General features: G+C 41.0%; 1 protein-coding gene across 1 annotated transcript in view; it reads left to right on the forward strand.

Annotated features, from left to right (window-relative positions):
- The window catches only part of BUB1 (BUB1 mitotic checkpoint serine/threonine kinase), a 32,790-nt gene that overhangs the window by 2,894 nt on the left and 10,536 nt on the right, over positions 1-19,360 (forward strand). The window contains exons 4-16 of the mRNA XM_054981520.1: positions 850-1,046; positions 2,732-2,775; positions 4,286-4,383; positions 5,100-5,149; positions 5,644-5,840; positions 6,746-6,903; positions 7,663-8,024; positions 10,376-10,428; positions 12,816-12,944; positions 14,685-14,786; positions 16,384-16,465; positions 17,357-17,435; positions 18,908-19,085. Of these exons, the coding sequence (XP_054837495.1) occupies positions 850-1,046; positions 2,732-2,775; positions 4,286-4,383; positions 5,100-5,149; positions 5,644-5,840; positions 6,746-6,903; positions 7,663-8,024; positions 10,376-10,428; positions 12,816-12,944; positions 14,685-14,786; positions 16,384-16,465; positions 17,357-17,435; positions 18,908-19,085 (1,729 nt within the window). The remainder of the gene's footprint in view (positions 1-849; positions 1,047-2,731; positions 2,776-4,285; positions 4,384-5,099; positions 5,150-5,643; positions 5,841-6,745; positions 6,904-7,662; positions 8,025-10,375; positions 10,429-12,815; positions 12,945-14,684; positions 14,787-16,383; positions 16,466-17,356; positions 17,436-18,907; positions 19,086-19,360) is intronic.

Genomic DNA, 19,360 nt, shown 5'->3' on the forward strand with positions numbered 1-19,360 from the left:
AATTTCTTCATTTGATTGGCTGAGGAAACTTGTATTTTTTAAAGTGCCAACATGACGATGTTGTTCAAAAATAAAAATTAAAAAGCCAAAAAAGAATGGACTAAAAAGTACAGGAAGCACACAGGGGAACTTAAAAACATCAAGTGGGATTCAGGGTTCTCTGCAGAGTTTTTGTGCTTGGCATATTGCAGCATTTTTTCTCTGTCAGTTGTAAGGGTTTTTTTTTAAAGGTAGCAATGTTGCTGTTTAAACAAAAAATTAAAATAATCAGGACAAAAACTGGATTGGTTCCTGTTTAACCAATTAGGACACAAGGGAATAAAGGGGAGGGCAAAAAGCAGGGCCAGGCCTCACATTGAAGAAAGCATTCTGCACTTCAAAAAAACTTCAGTTTGATTTGACTAGGGGGGAAATCGAATATGTGCACAGGGAGAAAAGCTGGGAAAAGATCGATTCTGTGTCAGATGCAGCCTTTTTCTGTGCAGAATGCAAAGAAGTCTGGGAAGCAGTTTGGAGACTGGAGTATTTTGACTGTGCAGAACTCGATGCCAGAACTAATGAAAAAGCCCTGTGTGGAAAAGACCCTTGGTAGACCAGTCAGTATAAAGTAGCTTCTTGTGTTCCTGCGCTCAGTTTAGTCTGTGACTACTGTTGGGAAAAAAACCCTAGAAGAAGATCAGAGATCTAACCTGACCTGAAGAGATTCCTCCTGACATTCAGCAAAAGCTATTTTGCAGTGGTGTTATAGCCTGCTGTAAGGTGGAGAAAGAAAACAACAGGGCAGTAACTGCTGAGCTGAACTGTCCCTCTGCTTGGCCATACATTAATGTTAACTCATATCTTCTTTAGGCCACATTCATCGATGACCCGCGTCATTTTTTTGACTATATGTACAGCCAAGGAATTGGTACCAAGTCATCCACTCTGTATGTTGCATGGGCTCAGCAGCTTTGCATGCAAGGAAACATGTCACATGCAAACGCTGTTATTCAGAAGGGGATTCACAATGGAGCACAACCTGTTGAAAAACTACATCAGCAGTATGGGTATGTCTATGTATTGGCTTTGAAGCTTCATCTTGTAAATGATGACAACAGAGGAAATGGTCATTTTTACATATAGAAGCTGATCAAATACTGAGTTTTGCCTTTCATGTACTGTTGCCTCCTAACAAACAATTGATTTCTCTCCCTCCAACACACACAATTGCAGGCAAAGTCCTGGTGGCTGAGGGGGGGAGGGCACGAAAAACTATTGGGATGTGAGTAGCCAGCTAACTAGTAGATCCTTAAGAAAATACTGTTTTGAGATTATCACATTTTGTCAAAGTATTGTCCTCAGCGTCTTTCTTGCCATTTGTGGTTTTCTTAAGTGCATAACTTTTCAAAAGAGGAAGACAAGTATTTCACTGATTTTCTCTGAAAGTGTATTATTCAGTTAGCATTTCAGGAGATAAAAGTGTTCGTTCCTAGTCGACAGGCTTGCCTCAGGTATTTTTCTCAACAGTTACTTAACCACAGTTAAAAGACAATTAGAACAGGCATGCTGAAACACAGTAGCATTTTGTGATTTGTGATTCCCTTGAGGTCAGGAGGTTGTGGTTCATAACTATATAGCCCATGTATTTTATTTAAATCATTTTCATACTGCCATTCCACCCAACTTAGGGTCTTTTCCCTCACCCATCCTGAAGATCTGCTATCAGTTTGAGAGAAGATTCTCTTATTTACCTTCTTTTGATTGTGTCTACATAAGCCCTGTGGCTTACTTAACTCTTTGCTGGATTGTGGCATTTCCGTCACACTGTTGATTCAAGTAGTATTCACAGAGATATCTTATTTAGCTAGGGGCCATCAGAGGCTACCATTTAGTTTGTATCCTCAAATTTGTGATGTCCTTGATGAACTTGACCATAGATGGGAAGAGAAATTAGTAAATGTGTTGTACCCATGCAGTGTTGTATGTGGTAGTACACATGGACATGCAATTGTGCCCCCTGCCAAAAAAGAACAACATTGCACGCATGTATTATGCATAAAGAGTTGCTGCTACTCTGTTCACCTGGACAATGCTAAGACTGAAAGCAGGGCTTAAGAATTAAACGCTCTCATACAGTGATTTAGCATACCTTGTGCTTGCTTGTTCTCTGCAGGGTGTAAAAACCGCAGTGTTGTCTATTATGCCATGTCATTAGTGTGAAGAACTACAGAAAGCTTTCCTGTATGTATGTAAGCTTTCCTGGCATGGTGTTTTTAAATACACTGTAATAAAGTTTATTTCTTCTTAAGTAATAATAATTATTATTTTATTTATTTAGTACACTTTTATTCCACCTGTCATCCAAGGAACGCAAGGGAGTGTTCATAATTTTCACTTTCTCCATTTTATCCTCGCAACAACCCTGTGAGGTGGGTTAGGCCAAAAAGAAAGCATGACTGGCCCACAGTCATCCCGTAACCTTCATAACAGAGTGGAGATTTGAACTTGGTCTCCCAGATCCTAGTCCAGTACTCTAATCACTGCATCATACTGGTTTAGTTTCTGAATGTCTTTTTGATTTTTATTTATTTTTTAAAAATTGTATCAAATTTTATTCAGTTCTAACAGAAAGATATAAAACATAAAAGGAACAGCAACACACAAAAGAGACACTAACATTTCCCAAACCACCGACATGCTTGCACAGATTTTTGATTTTTATGTCAGTAACTGCCTCTTTTCTTCAATCTAGATTGTTACAGAGTTGTTTAACCCAGAATCAACTTTCAAGTCAAGGTGGGTCCAATTCTACTCTATTGGTGTATTAAATTGTTAAAATATCTTGCCATTACCTTGTGTTAAAAAAAAGCAAATCTTATTATTTTAGGTGCAGAATTCATGACAGGAAATTTAAGATGTACTTTTCTTCAATACAGAACAGAAACTGAATTAATTAACTTAGAGCAATTTTGGCTCTGATTCAATGTGTCTTGAATCTTTAAACGAGTTATTTTCCTCCCCAATTCTTGCTCCAGCTGGGCCAGCTACCTGCAAACATAAACTTGGAAAACTGCAATAGGAAGGACAGAGTAAGATTAGGTCTTTGGTAGGAAGGGTTTTGTTGACTTGGACATTTCAGGAAGGTGTGTGTGTGTGTGGGGTGGTGGTGGTGGTGAACTGTGTGGTGGTGTTGAAAACTTGCCATTTGTGAGAAATGCTGTTGTGGGTTAAGGACATTCCCCTATCCAAACACCTAAATCAACCCCAGAAAGCTTTCTTAACTGTTGGGTCCACCACCATGAATACGCTTTCCACAATATATCTGCTCTCTTGTTGAGATACTGGGGAAGGGATGGATCAACAGGTGGGTGATCCTGTCTTGAGGGTTGGTTTCAAAGGTCTTATGCAGACAAGTGGTCAGGACTGCAGCAAGCCCTGTCCATAATTATAATTATATAATGGTGACATTTGAGCCTGAAGTTCCAGCCTGGGAAAGGCCATGTTTGGGTTGAAGGGAAAAAAATCACTCGCTCAGTACTAGTGAGCCAAGGGGAAATAAGAGGAATATTGGAGAAGAAATAGATGTTAGAGCTATAATACATTTTTTCCATCTATCTTTTTAACCCAAGATGGTTAATGTATCTCCAATTCAACTCAGTGTAAGCCAATGGACATGGCCTTGCAGTCTTTAACTCTCTCTGCTGGAGAGAAGACAGAGCAGCAGCTGGGCTGGGCAGGCCAATGAAAACGGACTTTTCCTGCAAGGCTGCAGAATGGCAGGGGTGTTTTAAGGGCTGACTGCTGTTACAAAACCAGCGCACTTCTTGTTGAACCCTGCTGTAGTACGATGAAGTTATTGTATTTCTCTAGTAGAGAGTTATGGTATTAGTTTGCTGGAAAGGTTTTTTTTTTCCAATTTCTTCAAGAGTTCTCTTTTCCAAGACAAGATTTAGATTACACTTTCCTTGTTTGAAGTTTCATTGTTCTCCTAGTTCGTTCAGTTCTGAGAATCTGAATGAGGAGCAATGGGATATGTAAAATTTCCAGAATTGTCAAAGCCATGGGAAGTCAGTTTTTTCAATTTTGGGGGAAGAATTTTCATTGTTAAAAAAAGTCATCAGTTGAGACAGAGTGAGAGTGAGTGCATTCAGTTTTTTTCCTCTGGGCCTTCACATTTCTAAGAGCAGCTAAGCCAGTTTTTTCTGGAAACTAGTTTTTAATTTTAATGTTTTTGAGAAGTGTTCATATGATACCTGCAATGATCAGATCACATTTTGAATTTTCTATTTTCTTTTCTTTTTTGTAGTTGGAGTCTTGCAGCCGCATAATTCCCAGCAGTGCAAACAAATGGCTTCTAAAGATGACCCAGCAGTTGTTCACCAAAACCAGATACCTAAGAGCCTGGTAGGTTGTAGGCTCTAACTTTGCCTTGCATTCTTATTTGATAATGCAGATTTAGAGGAGATCCCTGTTCACTTTTCTGTGGCTGCAATGCAAAAATCAAATTTCTGTTTATACTTTTAACAATGGTAATACTTTGCATGTCAACACTTTTGTAAATTATGTCTGATGAATGTCTGAATATCTTTTTGTATCCCATAAATATCTGTTGAGATCTGGCTTGTCCAAAGTATAAACAAAAGTAGTCTTGATAGAAGGATAACGTAGCCCCATGAAGTATTTTGTTTGAAGTTTGTCAAACTTTAAAAATTCTTAGCTAACATTTTAAAATGCTGTGAGAACACAAGTAAGCTTATGTTACTGTATGCAAACTCTAAATCTCAGCATGGGATGTCAAAAAATATCTAAACCTGAAACTGGCTGCCAGTGTGCAGATCGAAAAAATCACACATTAGAGTCAATAGTAGGCAGGGGGAATGATGTTTTTATGAACATGGGGGGAAACCCCTGGTTTGTAAGGGGAAAAAAATGAAAGGCAGGGGGAAGAATTGAGGATTTTAAAAAATATTACCCAAAGGCTTACACCTCACTGGTAACAAGAGTGAAACAAAAACTCAGCCCCTATTTTGGCGTCCTTCTCCCCCCTGCCCTGCCATAGGAGTTGCTGAATGCTGTAATAAAAACAATCCTTGGTTTGAACTTCCTATCTTGCTCTCTAGAATCCAGCAAATTCTGAATTGTGTCCTGTTTATGGTGGACTGGAAAAAATGTAAGTAGTTATTTGAAAAGCATGTTGTTTGAAAAGCAGTTATCATGACTAAATTCTTTCAGTACTGTATACTTGAATGAATGTTTATGCCCACATGTATCTCCTCGTCCCTTGAATCTGGGAGAGAAGCTTGGCCCAGGCCAAAATAGTAAGGCATAACTTTCTGTGTATTAGCATTAATTTGTGGAAGATGCTTCCAGAAGGAAATTAATCTCATGGCTACCTCCCAAGCTGTGTTTCACTAGTGAATGAAAACATTTATGTTCTCAAAAGTGTCTTCTTTCATTTTATTTGGTGTTGGTTTAAACAGACTAGCTTATGATTGCTGTTTTATTAATTGTCGGTTTAAAAAATTGTTCACTGTTTGGCTGGATGGAAGTTTTAAAAAAATTAATATTTAATTTTGATTGCTGTGTTGTATTGTGATGCTTTTCTGCAGTGCTGATGGCCAGTAAGTGCCATAAAGAAATAAACTGCCACACTTTCCTTCACAGGGAACAGCCTCAATATATAACCTCCATTTCAAAATCAGAGGTCTTACCAAAGTCTTCTTCAAATGCAACCCATGAGCAGAGGGTTATGTATGACAAGAATCTTCTTTATTGTGAAGATTCTGAATTGTGTTTTGAAGAAGTAAGAGCCAAAATATACTTGAAAAGGGCTGAACGTCTGAGAAGGCACAAGGAATGGGGTAATCGCTATTTACTCTTTCTACTAGACCAATCCAAAAACTTAAGGTGGGGAAGCAATGAGTGACAAATATACTAAATGGCTACTAGTGTATACTGTTCATTTGCTGCTTGCTTAATTTTTTTTTTAAAGAAATGCTGGATGTTGGTAATTTTGCAGGTGAAGTGGGTTGTGCACTCTCTGTCCATACTAGTCATATATGATTCTGAGCTTGACCTCAGAGTGCAGACTGGTAAATCTACACAATAGATTTTTCCAGGAACAGGATTTCAGCGGGCATTTTGGGCTGCTGCTGGAAAGTGGGGTGGAATATTTTGCCCGATATAAAGCCTACTCTTTCAGAAAGGCTATGGACTATTTTAATAAACTGTTTTCTGTCTTTAATTTTTAAAAATAAAAATCAAGATGAAAGTAAATTGTAAGCAGTATTATTGTAATCCATTCTGAACCTGGCCCTCAGTGTACAGATTTTAAAAATCTGCGAGATAGGTCCAGGTATGAATGGGTGAGATTGTTCTATAAACCTGGCAGAACCCCTGGGTTTGCAGAAAAATTTGGAAAGTTAGAAAATATTAGGCTGTTTGAAGGGGGGTGGGGGGGAGAACTGGAAAAGTGATGGCTTGGATCCACCAAATTATTTCTGGAAATGGAAGGATTTTCACCTGTGGAATGTGACTTTCTTGCCTTCCCCCTCCTACTGCAACTCAGTTGCACTCCTCAGAGGTAAATCCTTCTAATGATCCAAGCTGTCTGCAGACATTGCAACAAACAAACCAAAAAAGGTAGCTGAGATCACAGTGTATTACCAGCTTTTAACAACAGGAAAGTGAATCGGAGTGGGGTGGGATGGGGAACCACAAGAAATGTTCATACACTTTGTACTGTAATAGTTTTTGACACTTTCAGAGGATGAAGAACGAGAATTCATGAAAAAGAAAGAGAATGATCTTCTTGAGCTGCAGACATTGCAGCAGAAACTGGATCATCTCTCTCAGACTTCATCTTCATCCCAGAAAACTATGCAAGGGCCATCTACTCACCAGTTCCTGCCAAGTGCCACTGTGGTAAGTTTGTGATAGTGTATACTGAAATGTATAAATGTTAGCACTTTACATGTTGACACTGTAGTGGTTAACTTTACTTAGAAGGTTTGGTTACGATTCACAAGTTAGTTTCTTTAGAAGCCTCCTTTCCTCCTGTATCACATTAAGACTGAGCATCCTTCTAACAGTGTCATCCTTGACACTGAGTGTCCTAACAGTGCCATTCTTGCACAGTTTTTGAATGGCAGGGGTATGCACCCAACAGCCTTTAAGTGGCCGTTCCAGAATCCAAGTCAAAAGGGTTTTCATGGTCTCTACAAGTTATTGTTTTCCCTTTGTGGGAGGTATTATTTAATAAATGTATGAAGCTGTCTTTTATTGCCACTGAATTGGTTCATTCAAGGATCATGCACTCTGAGTGGCAGCCACTTCCTAAAGCCTTACTCCTTTAACTGGCTATTTTATTGAATCTAAGATTTTCTGCGTGCAAATGTGTCAGTAATTGTCAGTACTGGGTATTATCTCAATTTACATTCCATATCCCAAATTTCAGGATTGGACAGGATGGGAATTTAAAATGAGCATTGAACGTTTAAAACAATATGCTGCCTTTTAAAAACATCCATACGCTATTTCTTACATAGACTTTTAATTTTGTAAAACGTGTATGTGTGAGAGATCAAAACCATACATACGACCCATTTTTAAAGTCATAAATAGCTATTAATGTGACTGCAAAGTTGGGTTTGCCCAAATATTCTTTCCTTTGTGTTTGAAAAGGGTCACCTGTCTGTACAGCTCAGTGCAGCTCACAGTCTGCCAGAGTGGGCAGTACCTTCACCAGCTGGATATCTACAACATTCTTTAATGCAGGAGGCAGAGCATTGGAGGACATCAAGGCCTTTCAGTACAGTTGCAGAAATTTCAGCAGCTTCGGTTTCAGTTCTGCAGCCTGCTGAAAATCTCCAGAAACAGCAGGTTTCTACATCAGTCATCATGAGAGAAAAAGATATTTCCAAATCCAAGCTTGATCTTGAGGAATGTGAAAAAAGTCTGCACAGACTTAAAGTTGGTAGAGAAGATGATGTCCAGCCTCCTCCAAAACGTGCTACGATTTCCCACGGTTCCCACCATGTACAGCAGTAAGTAAAAGAACTGGGAGTCTCAACTTCTGTTCCAGTTGATTTTTATTTAACAGTACTGAGACTTGGCCATCCACATAATCCTCCCAATGGCATACTACCTATCAGAGGCAGAGAGCAGCATCTTATGCAAACACCTTACACATCACACACGTCGTGCACGATATGATACTCATAAAATCCATGTCTAATGCACATAGTCTCAGTTCTGCAATCGTTAGCCCTTGGTATTGGATAGTTTGGACATTAAGTCCTACTGAAGACATGCCTGGTGTGTAGATGTGATGGTACCATGCATAGACTGTATGTGCTGAAAGCTTGGGTGAATATGACCATCATCTTAGCACATTACTTATGTGTTGGGGTTTGTCAGCATTAAATTGTAGGAGTAGCACTTTCCTCAGCTTCCAGCTTTTTCTTTGTTCTGAAGCGGAAAAGGTGCTACTATCTTTGAAAAGGGGGGATTTTTTTTGAAGAGCGGAATTCCATAATAATATTGGCATAATGACATTCCTGCCATGCTGCTTGAAGTGTTTGGTGGGGCAGATGAGCTATATTGCTACTGCTTCAGAATTCAGAATTTTCTACACTCTCCTTATTTGAAGAAGGATGAGAAGGGAGTTGTAGGGTATATGAAAAAGGGAGCTCTGACTCTTGAAAATCTTGTTGGTCTCTAAGGTGCCACTCAAATCCTGCTGTTCTAGTGCAGACAGACATGGCTGCTTACCTAAAAAAATCTCTCATCCTTGTATCTGGCCGGCTTCTGTGCTGGTGAGCATCATGTGGAAGTTCTCAGGGTGGTTGTGTGAAACCACTATGCTAGTCTTTAAATGTAAAATAAAAACTCCTTTGTGTGAAGGATTTGTCAGGAAGTTGCTAACCTGAGACTAGGCGTTTGTGGGGAAATGTCTGAACTTAGGTTCAGGACTTATAAGTATTATAAGGTTTGTGGTCTAGCCCAGAAATGTGTTTGCAGAGCTGATTAGAAACACCTGTGGAGCAGTCTAAGTTCCCCAGAGATTCGACCTCATAGAGACTATTCTCTGAGAGCTGTGCTAACTCCCTAGTTTTTCACACAGCTGAAATGTCAGTTAACAGCTCAGCCCGGATTGGTTCTTGAGTTGCCGGGTGATTCACTGAGACCTGAAAAGATGGCTTCTCAGCTCACTCAGTTCCCTTATCTAGTTTTGATTATGATGCAAGTATGCCAGGGAGAAACTGAAAGCTGCATGCTGTTCTGTTGCCTCAGCATATCCTTATGCCGAACCAACTAGGCATGAGAGAGGGCTCACATTCTAATGGATGGGTGAGATATATGCAACAAAGAAACCACTTAGAGATGCTTCGGTTGCTAGCTCTCAAGTTTTAGATAGGCAGTTTTAATATGTGGCAACAGTAAGGATTTCTTGTTTTAATGTGTGGCCTGAATGAGAGTGCTTCATGCTTTTGGAGACACTCCTTGACTAACAAACATATCTTTTATTAAGCTGAGTCTGGAATTCATGTCTTGTGCGTGGGTACTCCCCAGAAATGAATCCTGAGATTGGAAAGCCTGGCTTTTGGGAAAGGAAGAGCTTTCAGTCTCACAAAAAAAGAGGAATGTGTCCTCCCTGCCTAATTGCTGGAGTGACTATAATCAGCACCCAAAATTGGGAGGTGAGATGGTGGATCCCCTGTACCATTATACCATTAATGTTATGCAAATAAGAACTTCACAGACTTGTGTTTTGAGTGGAATGATTGCTAAATGTCACACTAGGCAACCCTTTTGTTGGCGGCATGTCAGATTATTTTGCTTATTGCTGCTTAGCTCAGCAGAGATGGGCTGGGTTCATGCTAGGAGTGTAAAGTGAAAGGGCAGTCAGCAGGTTCCTGAGGAGGGGTCCTCTTCACCCAGCAATAATTGTTTAAAATTAGAATTTGGTACAGTTCTGAGAATGTCACCTCTCTCTGCTGGTGTCCTGAAGCCCTGACCACAAAGCATCTTTTAGGAGCAGAGGCTGTGTTGGTGGTGTCATCCAATGCCTTTGTATTCCTAGGAGTGTACGCTGCAAGCAAAACCACAGGTGTTTCATGTTTATGTCTTAAAAACAGTTTTAATTTAGTGCCTTATCTCCATGCACAAAACAGAAAAGATCTGTGTACAACATATGCAGTGAATCTGGCCAAGCACGTCTTTCTTTTCCCCTGCCTTTTCTGTTTCCTTATTGTTCAGTACTCAGGTCAAAAAAGTTTGCCTATTTCTGCACTAGAATGTTTGTCAATCAGATTTTTGCTTCTCTCTTTATTCTTGTAAGACTTAGTTTGCTCTCGGATAGAATTTGGAAAACTTAATTTTTTTTCTCATGCAGGCAACTGAATGCTTCTGATCAGAAACTGTCGTGTTCTGCAGAAATGAGAGATGGTAATTAATCTGTTGTCCTGCTATCTTTGTAATAGTCTCTTAGCTGTCTCATATCCATTATGGCCAAGATTCTGTATTTTCAGGGGCCGTAGTCTAGGGATTAGCAGCGGTCAGGCTCTATAATAAAGTGTGCAACATCAAGCAAAAGAGCCTCTCCAATATGGAGCGGTTGGCCCTGGATGTAACACCATATACGAACATGTACATATTGCATGCAAACTCCCAAAAGTGATGTAACATTAATATGTGGAATCTCTGATCCTCACAACGGTATTAAAATTCTTACATCTTATCCTTTCTGCCTTCAAAGGCTCCAAGGAGATCTCACAACAGAATAATGATTTAAAAATACATGAACAATTGAAACAGTTTTTTAAAAAAATAAAATCAATACAGCAGAGACTACAAAGAAGCTTTGAGCTAGTTGTGGTCCTGCTTTCCATTCTCCCCTAATAAAACTAAAGCTTTTGGAAGAACAGCCACTTTTACCTCTCCTTTCTAGAAAGGAGCTGGCTAAGCCTCCTTTAAGATGATGCTCCATACTTGCAGTGGAAGCTGCCTTGTGCTGTGTCAAGCTGTTGATCTGTCTAGCTTCGTACTGTATACTGTTACAGGCAGTGGTTCTCCAGGATTTCAAGCAGAGAGAGAGAGATCCATGATGGCCCCTGCTTTTAGTAATGGTTTTCTTTACCTTTAGTGGAGGTGAAACATGAAGCCTTGCCTTCAGACCTCTACCTAAGCACGTGGCCAAGTTTATAGGGGAGCAAGCGGTTCTTCTGGTATTCTGACCCCAGCTCATTCAACTTCCTCATTCATGAGTTGCATCTGGTTTTTGGGCCATCCGTCGGCTACTTGGTATCTGCCTGAAACCTCTGTTAATGCAATAATTTTGGTGTTTACTTGGGATTCAAGAATTCTGTCCCTTAGCAGGATGTATACTAATTTTTTATTAAAAGTTTTATATAATTAAAAACCTAAAAAATTCTAGAAGTACACATATATACTAAGAAAAAAACAACCCCCCCCCACAACTAATCAACGTACAAAAACATACATAATACCCAAAAAACAGCAAGGAAAAACAATCTAAACTAAATGGTTTCCAGTTTTCTCCAAAACAAATATTTGTATCATGTCAAATCTATACTTTCTCAATCACTCGCTTCATAGAAGTTTCCAGTGTTGTAATTTGGCCTGTCAGTTCATCTTTTAACTTGTCAAATTTTTGGTCAATTGGTTTTTGCACCCATGTCCAATTCCCTTTCCATTTTGCTTCCAAGTCTTTATTCAAATGCTCCATCTTATCACCCATTTGTTGGAACCACTTTTGGATTACATCCATTGACCCTTACTTCTCCACTGTTTCATCAGAAGAGGCCCGTCTTGCCGTAGTTTTCCTAACAGACAGCGAGGAGCAGGCCAGCTATAATTACAACTATCAACTCTAGTTATTATTTCCCTTCCAAGAATGCTCTCATTACCATGCCAGCCCGGCTCAATCTCTTTATCTATTATTATGGAAGACTTCAGATAAACACCCAAATATTCTCACTGGAGTGCAAGTTTTTTTTCTGCAGACTGCAATATATTTAGTGATACTGAATGATACTGAAACTCTCTTCAGTTTCAAATCAAATACAAGTCCTGTCACTGCAAATTCTTCCTTCCAAATAAATGATTAAACTTTTTTTTGCTAAATTTATAAATCCATAAATCCTTGCAATAATTTTCTAAGAAGCTATTTATAAACACCAGAAAAAAGCCTTCTCACCAAAGGGGTAGTATCTTTGTTTGGCGAAAACCTCTCTTTGTCATTCAGGTAATTATTCTCATAAATCTTAAAGAAATTAGGGGTGGGGGAATTTAATGTCCTGATTAAGGCTTCGTCCACAGCTCTGAGCACAGCTGAACTCCCAGATTCCAGGCTGCTTGGAATGGGAGAAAACAGTGAGAGCCTTTGCCCTGCTGTATTACCCCCCCCCCCAAGCAGTCCTTAGGAATATGTATGGAAAATCTCATGATCTCACCTTCATTCCAGGTAGATTAGCGGGCTGGGGTCACTCCCCTTGCCAGCAATTAGCTGTGATGTTCCTCTGTGCTTGTCAGAGGGGTCACTCAATTTTTCCCCTCACTGGAAACCTGGATGTATACTAAATCTGAATTAACAGCGGGTCTTGAATGTTGCAGTTTAAATATTCATCTTTTAGCCCTTTTAAGGCCTCTTCAAAATGTGGGCTGCAAATCTCTGAATAAAATGTAGTTTCCACTTGTTTGTGCTACTGTTGTGCATCCATTGTAGCAATGGAGTGTGGGCATCCAAAGAGCATCCAAAAATTTTAAGTGCGTACCCTACAGTCCAATTCTTACTACTTTTCTTATTGGTTCAGTATCAGGTGGCCGAAATGCTTCCATTTTCTTTGGTAATCAGCAAGCCACCCCAAATACATCAACAATAATGCAGACGGCTCCATCTTTAGTACAGCCATCTCCTACTGTTCACACAAAAGAAGCTTTGGGTGAGTATGAGGTTCCTTTTCAAACTTTAGACTCCCTACTTCGTAGAACTTGAAGCAGGTGACAAATTTACAACCTAAGCCAGCCTTATGCTTAGTCAAGTGTCAGTTCCTTCAAGTGATTAATCATCATATGACATGCATACAGCCCTAGGCATGAACGGCTGATAAATTAGTGGAGAGAGAGGGAACAGTAAATTTTGTGTGTTGATTCAAAACAAAACAAAACTAGGCACGATTGTCTCCAACAGCTTCACTGGAATGATAGGAAACAAAAACCCAGGTTTCTTTTCTCCTACTCGGCACCTAGCTGGTGGCTAAAGATCTTGCTAATCAGTGCTGGCTTCCAGAATAGAAAACTGAAATAAAGGCATGGGAGAATCTGACCTTGTCTATCTCAGTTTCCCTTAATAATCGAACAATTAATAGGCAATATCACTCAGCAACTTTTTTGTTCTTGCTTCCCATTATGGTACATCTTCAGGTCCTGATAAATGAAATCTTGCATCCAGCAATGTGTGAGTTTAAGTTTGACTGTGTTTGGGATACACACTCTAAATACAACATTTCAATCCTAAGTGGTTTTGTCAGTTCAGCTCTTAAAACTATCTGCAGTAGATACAATGAGAGAGAGAGCTAGGTACCTGAAGAAGAGAGCTTTGACTCTCAAAAACTTAAGCCCAGAAAATCTTGTTGGTCTCTAAGGCTCCACTGGAATCAAATCCTGTTGACCTGCCCAGGCCTTTTTCTTGATTTGTGCCACTGAGCCTCAGCCATCAGTCATTCTTGGTGGTCTTGTTTCCTTCCCTTCTTTCCTCAAAATCTAGAGAAATTCAACATACTGAACTTATTTATGGAAACATAAGTCCAGGTGATCAAGTATCTCGATTCTTTGGGGGATATAGCATAATTAGTGGTGGCCTGGCCATTTAACTTATGGGGAAAGTTTCTGGAAAGCCGTTGACAGCAGAGATCAAACAGCCAAGCCCCAGCAGTTTTGTCAGCACTGCTCAGTTTGGATCATTTGCTGGTGGTGATAAATGTCTGCTCACTAGTTGCGTTTCCAGTCCTGTCACCAGTTTGCTCGCAGTGCCAGAGAGCCCACACAACTTGGATGGTTCCTGTGCCATTTTAACTCTCCAGTCCCCCGTCCCCTGCTACCTGGGATTAATTGCAGTTAATGTTAATGGAAGAATAATGGGTATTGAGGTGTTTGCACAGTTTCTGTTTGAGTGAAACACACATGAAACTATTTCATAATGAGCATATCTAAGTCAGGAGCTCAGCTAGCCTGATCTTGTCAGAAGCTAAGGAGGCTCAGCCTTGGTTAGTAATTGGATGGGAGACTTCCAAGGAAGACCAGGGTCACTATGCAGAAGCAGGCAATGGTAAACCAGCTCTGTTAGTCTCTTGCCTTGAAAACCTATGCTGGGGTCGCCATAAGTCAGCTATGACTTACGGCACTGTCTACCACCATTGTCTGCTTCACTTTCAGCAGCTTTTCAAAATCTTAAGCTCTTCAGCTAGAGACCCTTTTGAACTGGAGGAGGATGGGTATGACCTGGGACTTTCTGCATGCAAAGCATGTGCTCTGCCACTGAGCCATGGTCCTCTCTGATAGTGGAGCATGTGGTCCACCATTCTGTTGTGCCTCGTGAAGATCTATGTCCTCCTTGAGATGATTGTGAGGCTGGCTTTCCTGCTGACCGTTGAATGCTGTTTTCTTTTTTGTGGTCTCACTAGGTTTCATAATGGATGTGTTCCAAGCGCCTTCGCTTAAAGATTCTACTATGGTTTCTGAAGTAGAAGAGGAGGATGAATTTGAGAACTTTTGCAGAAATAAAGGTATAACTAGTTACAAATGTCTGTGTGATTTTGTGTATGTGTCAGTGTTCCCTTGTAAGTTTTTTTTGTGGGGAGAGGGCATGCTTTTCTAATGCCAAGATCTCGAGAAGTGAAGTTGTGCTTTATTGTCTGAATGTACTGTTGGTAAAGTCAGAGAGTCCTGTACAGGGCTAGGTGTGTTCAGTTCCTTAGGATGATATCAATGTTTGTGAAATAAGCATTCCTGATGGTTGCTTTGCAATGGACGAAGAGCAGAAAATGCATTTTAAAAATAGACGGTTGTGTTGTTTCTTTGACTGTAGATGCCAAAAGTGCTCCTGATGAAATGTGAAACAAAACAAATTCCCGCCACTCCACCCTCCACTTCTGCCTTCTAAATGACTTGCTATGACAGTGAAAGGAACAGGAACGTTTTGTCGAAACATTTTGTCTCTGTGTTGGAGCTAGGGCTATGTGAAAGGAAATTTCTCCCAGGCTCAGGGTCTAACATTCGCTAGGCTTCCTAGAATTCACCTACAGAATCTGCTTCCAAGTGCTAAGGCTGAGCCCAAGAACAAAGGAAGTCACAAATCTGAGCATGTTCAAAATGCCTTCTTACCTCCAGAGCAGTTAATAGTTAATGTAGGCACTTATGGAACCCTCCTGAAGCCTGCAAAGAAACTGCCTACATAAGTAATTTCTAGTCTTTCTCCTAGAAGAAAAATGGTGGCAGCCCCTTCTTTAGAATAATGAACGCATAACATCACACCAGTTCTCAGTGACTCAGCTCTGGGGTATGCAGGAGACCATAAAGAAAATGGCAGGAAATCTTCTTTGGGAGGAAATGCATACTTGCCAGAGGTTGTTTGTTGTACAAACAAGCTTCAAGCATGAACTTTCCATTTTTCAAGGTCCAGATTCACACTGGAGATGTAATGCCATGATTCTGGGGTTTCATTCCTCATCAAGATGTCTGGCCTGTATTACTTTCATCTGCAGGTGGAGACTGATGTGACTGAATGTTCCACCATGCAGAAAAATATGTTTCTGCATAGGAAATTATATGTTGGGGAGAAGGTTTTTAAGCTGGCCTTTCTCCCTGAGGTGCTAGGGTTATTTTTGTGTGTGTGGGAATGCTTCCTTGTGGTGGAACATTTCATCGTGTGAACCTTCAATCTGAAGTGGTGGGGCTAGGGTTGGCAGGTTCCCTTGGCAACTGGTAGGAGGTGAGTGGTGATGGGAACTTGGGGTGTGTGCCACTATCATCTCCACATGATGATGTGACATCTGGCACGACCTGGTAGTGACAATGTTGTGCTGAGGCCAATTCTTTAAGTAGGCCAAAAACAGGATTTGGGGCCAAAAAAGCTTTTAGCTGATCATTTAAGAATCAGACCTGGTTGAGGCACCATCACTTCTGAGTCACACTGGAAATTATGTCATTGTGCAGGGATGATAGACGCATTCCCCCCCACCCCCGATTTTGCTGTATTGCCTCCTCCCACTGATCAGCTGATGATAGGTGGGCGGAGACACAGGTTGCCCATATCTTACTTCTGCCTGCCTAAGAAAAGCCACTCCTTTTCCCTTCTCTTTTTTGTCTTTTTTTTCTTTTTAGGGCCATGCCAGACTGTCAGTGTGAAGTCTGCTGCTCCTGCTGCAGCACCTGCTTTCACAATCTTTGAAGATGAGAATACAGAGTAAGTCAAAGCAGTAAAAGGCTTTCTTTGTACGGTAAAGTATAATCTTAAATAGCTTTCTCACAATTAGGTTTGGACTTCCTTCAGTTTAAGAGGAGGTTCATGATGCAAGACAAAGGATAATGGAGCACATGAAGGATTGGGGGAAGTGTGCAAGCCTTCTTTTCCTTGGGCTTCACATTGCCAGGTGTCCAGCAGATTGCCCCCTAAGCTTAGTCCTGTAGATTTTCTACACATGCCTACAAATATATATACTTTCCTCACCACTGTGTTTTTCACAATGTGCACATCGCTGTGGCTGGAATACTGAGAATGGTCTGAAGGGCACCTGATATTGCTACCTTGTTAAGACTAAGCAGGTTTCTTCCTGGTCAGTGCCTAGGTCAGAGACTGCCATGAGTTCCATGTGACCTGATCTGTGCATCCCCTGAAGAAGGAATGGGGATATGCACAATAAAAACATTAGCAGGAAGAAGGAGCACTCCCCCATTCCATCTTTATGTAATGTTTTTGACTATGTTTAAAAGAATCTTGTCAAACCACTTTCAGGAGATTAGTGTGGATTTGGAACCAATCGAACAGTAGGGTTAGGCCAAATGATTAGAGATGATAGAGAAGTTATAGCAGGGGCAGGTGGGAAGTGAAAAGTAGAGAGCCTGATTTGATTGGCGCTCCACAATGACCACTACCGAAGTTTAAAAAAACAGTAAAGGTGGCCAGATTATCCTATCTGAGGGCTGTTGGTGCAACTGTACTTAGTCATAGATAGCCTCCATGAAACTTTGTGTTTTTTTAATGCTATCTGCAATACTAGGTTTCCACCTTGGGCCTATAGGCTTCTTTTTAAGGTATCTCATCTGAAGACTTTGAATTAAAACACTCTTCTTCTAGGGTCTTCCAGCCACCTCCAAAGCCAACAGAAGTCAAAGTCTTGGGAGAACGTATCACAGACTGTGTGGCCAAACCAGGGGTAAGTCAAGGGCCTGTAGAATGGCTGCCCACATCAAGGATGTTGTAAATGAGATATTTTTCTAATTAATTCCACAGCATTGTTTTTGAAAGGTTTTCAAAAATGAACATGACAAGTAACCCTGGGCAGACGTTCAGTTACTGAGCTAATATGTCCTTGGGGGTCATGCTGCTGCATCTCTGGAGTGTACTCATTTTGCACAGCTGGAATTTTGCATTGTACTTTGGGAGAGGGGCTGCGGCTCAGTGGTGGTGTATCTGCTTTGCATGCAGAAGGTCCCAGGTTCACTCAAGGATCAGGTAGTAGGTGATGTAAGACCTCTGCCTGAGGCCCTGGAACAGCCCTGTCAGTTTGAGTAGACGATGCTGACCTTGATAGACCAGAGGCAGCTTCATGTGCTCACGTGTTTATGTACGAAACACATTATGCCAATTTGCCCTACCTATACAATCTACAGTATAAAATCGAGGTGTAGAGGTTATTCAGATAGACTTATGCATATTGGGATCGGTGTGGGTGGGCCAAAAAGTGGGCGGGGCCAGACTAGTGCAGACTGATCAAATACTAAATGTGGTGAGAGACTTCTGCACTTAGGGCTGTTTCTTCAGTCTTCTTCATTATCGTGGTGCTAACCCAGTTGCGTAAGCCTCCTGACTGCAGCCTGCTTGAAGTGAGGCAGAGCTGGGTGTAGAGCAGGGACACATGCAACTCTCCCAGGAGGGCCCCTGGCTTCACTTGTCCATCCACTCTAAGTTGGGTGCTAAGTTAAGGCTATGAGATGAGACTTGCTGCATCAGGTCGTGGGTCTGTCTGTCCCAGCAGCCTGTTGCCAAACAAAGTCCTGCCAGATGCTTTTGGAAAGCCTATCAGCAGCGTATGAATATAACAGCCCAACACCACAGTTTGCCCAGGCCATTTTTTTAGAATACATCATATGTTTCAGAGTTCAGTGGCATGCTGTTGAAAGTAAGATGACAAGAGCCAGAGCAGTTGTTACCTGGCTGTTCTAAGCCTGGTGCAGTTGTTGCAAGAGTTAGTCCTTTCCTGCTGAGGTTGGGCTCTTCCCAGTTGCTTTTTTATAAAATACTTTTTGTGATTTATGGTGTTGATGATTTTTGTATTAAAACATATTATTGACTTCCAATTTTTTAAATGCTTCTATTATCAATTTCTCTTTGATACTCAAAATATATCACATCTCATTCAGAGTACTTTGTGCTAAAGAGAGAATAATGCTAGCACCTTTTTGAGGTTTGCCTCTGTCCCCTCTTTTGTTTGTCTTTTGCTCCCAGTTGTTAAACTGTGGCTTGCTGTTGCATCTAAACTGGGCCATTGTATGCACATGGCCTACATTAGAAAGAAACAATTATTACAAGACTGAACCTCCCTTTAGGCTTCTAATTCACTCCCATGAAATTCAGCTTTCTACTTTGAATGGAAAGATGGATGTTGCCTGTGTGTGTGTTCTATAGGAAGGCAGTTTGCCAGCTGAGTGCCTGACAGGTGACTGTTCTGTGTGGGCCAATCACTGCAACAAAACTCTGGCTCCTAATCCGAATGATACAAGAGATTTTGCTTGTGCGAGGCCATATACTTCTACGCCCTTCAGCTCTGTTCCAGTACATGCCTGCCAAAAGACACAGGATAAAGGTAAAGTCTGGCAGTACGAAAAGCATAGTTGAGGACTGTAAATAATTTTAAAGAATTATCCCAGTATTTCCTTGTCAGTTTAGGACTACATAGCTCATATCACTAAAGCTCTGGAGCACTTAGCATTGAGACATTGCAGAGAGAGGCCATGGGGGGAGGGGAAAGGGAGAAACAGCTCTGAGCCCCCTGTGAAGGGAAGAGTCTGGCAATGACACCCGCCCCACCACCCAAGACTGTTTTCTTGAAACCATCCACAAGGGTAGCCTCTGCTCTGT

Source organism: Eublepharis macularius, chromosome 1 (genome assembly GCF_028583425.1).
Source record: "Eublepharis macularius isolate TG4126 chromosome 1, MPM_Emac_v1.0, whole genome shotgun sequence".
Taxonomy (NCBI): Eukaryota; Metazoa; Chordata; class Lepidosauria; order Squamata; family Eublepharidae; genus Eublepharis; species Eublepharis macularius.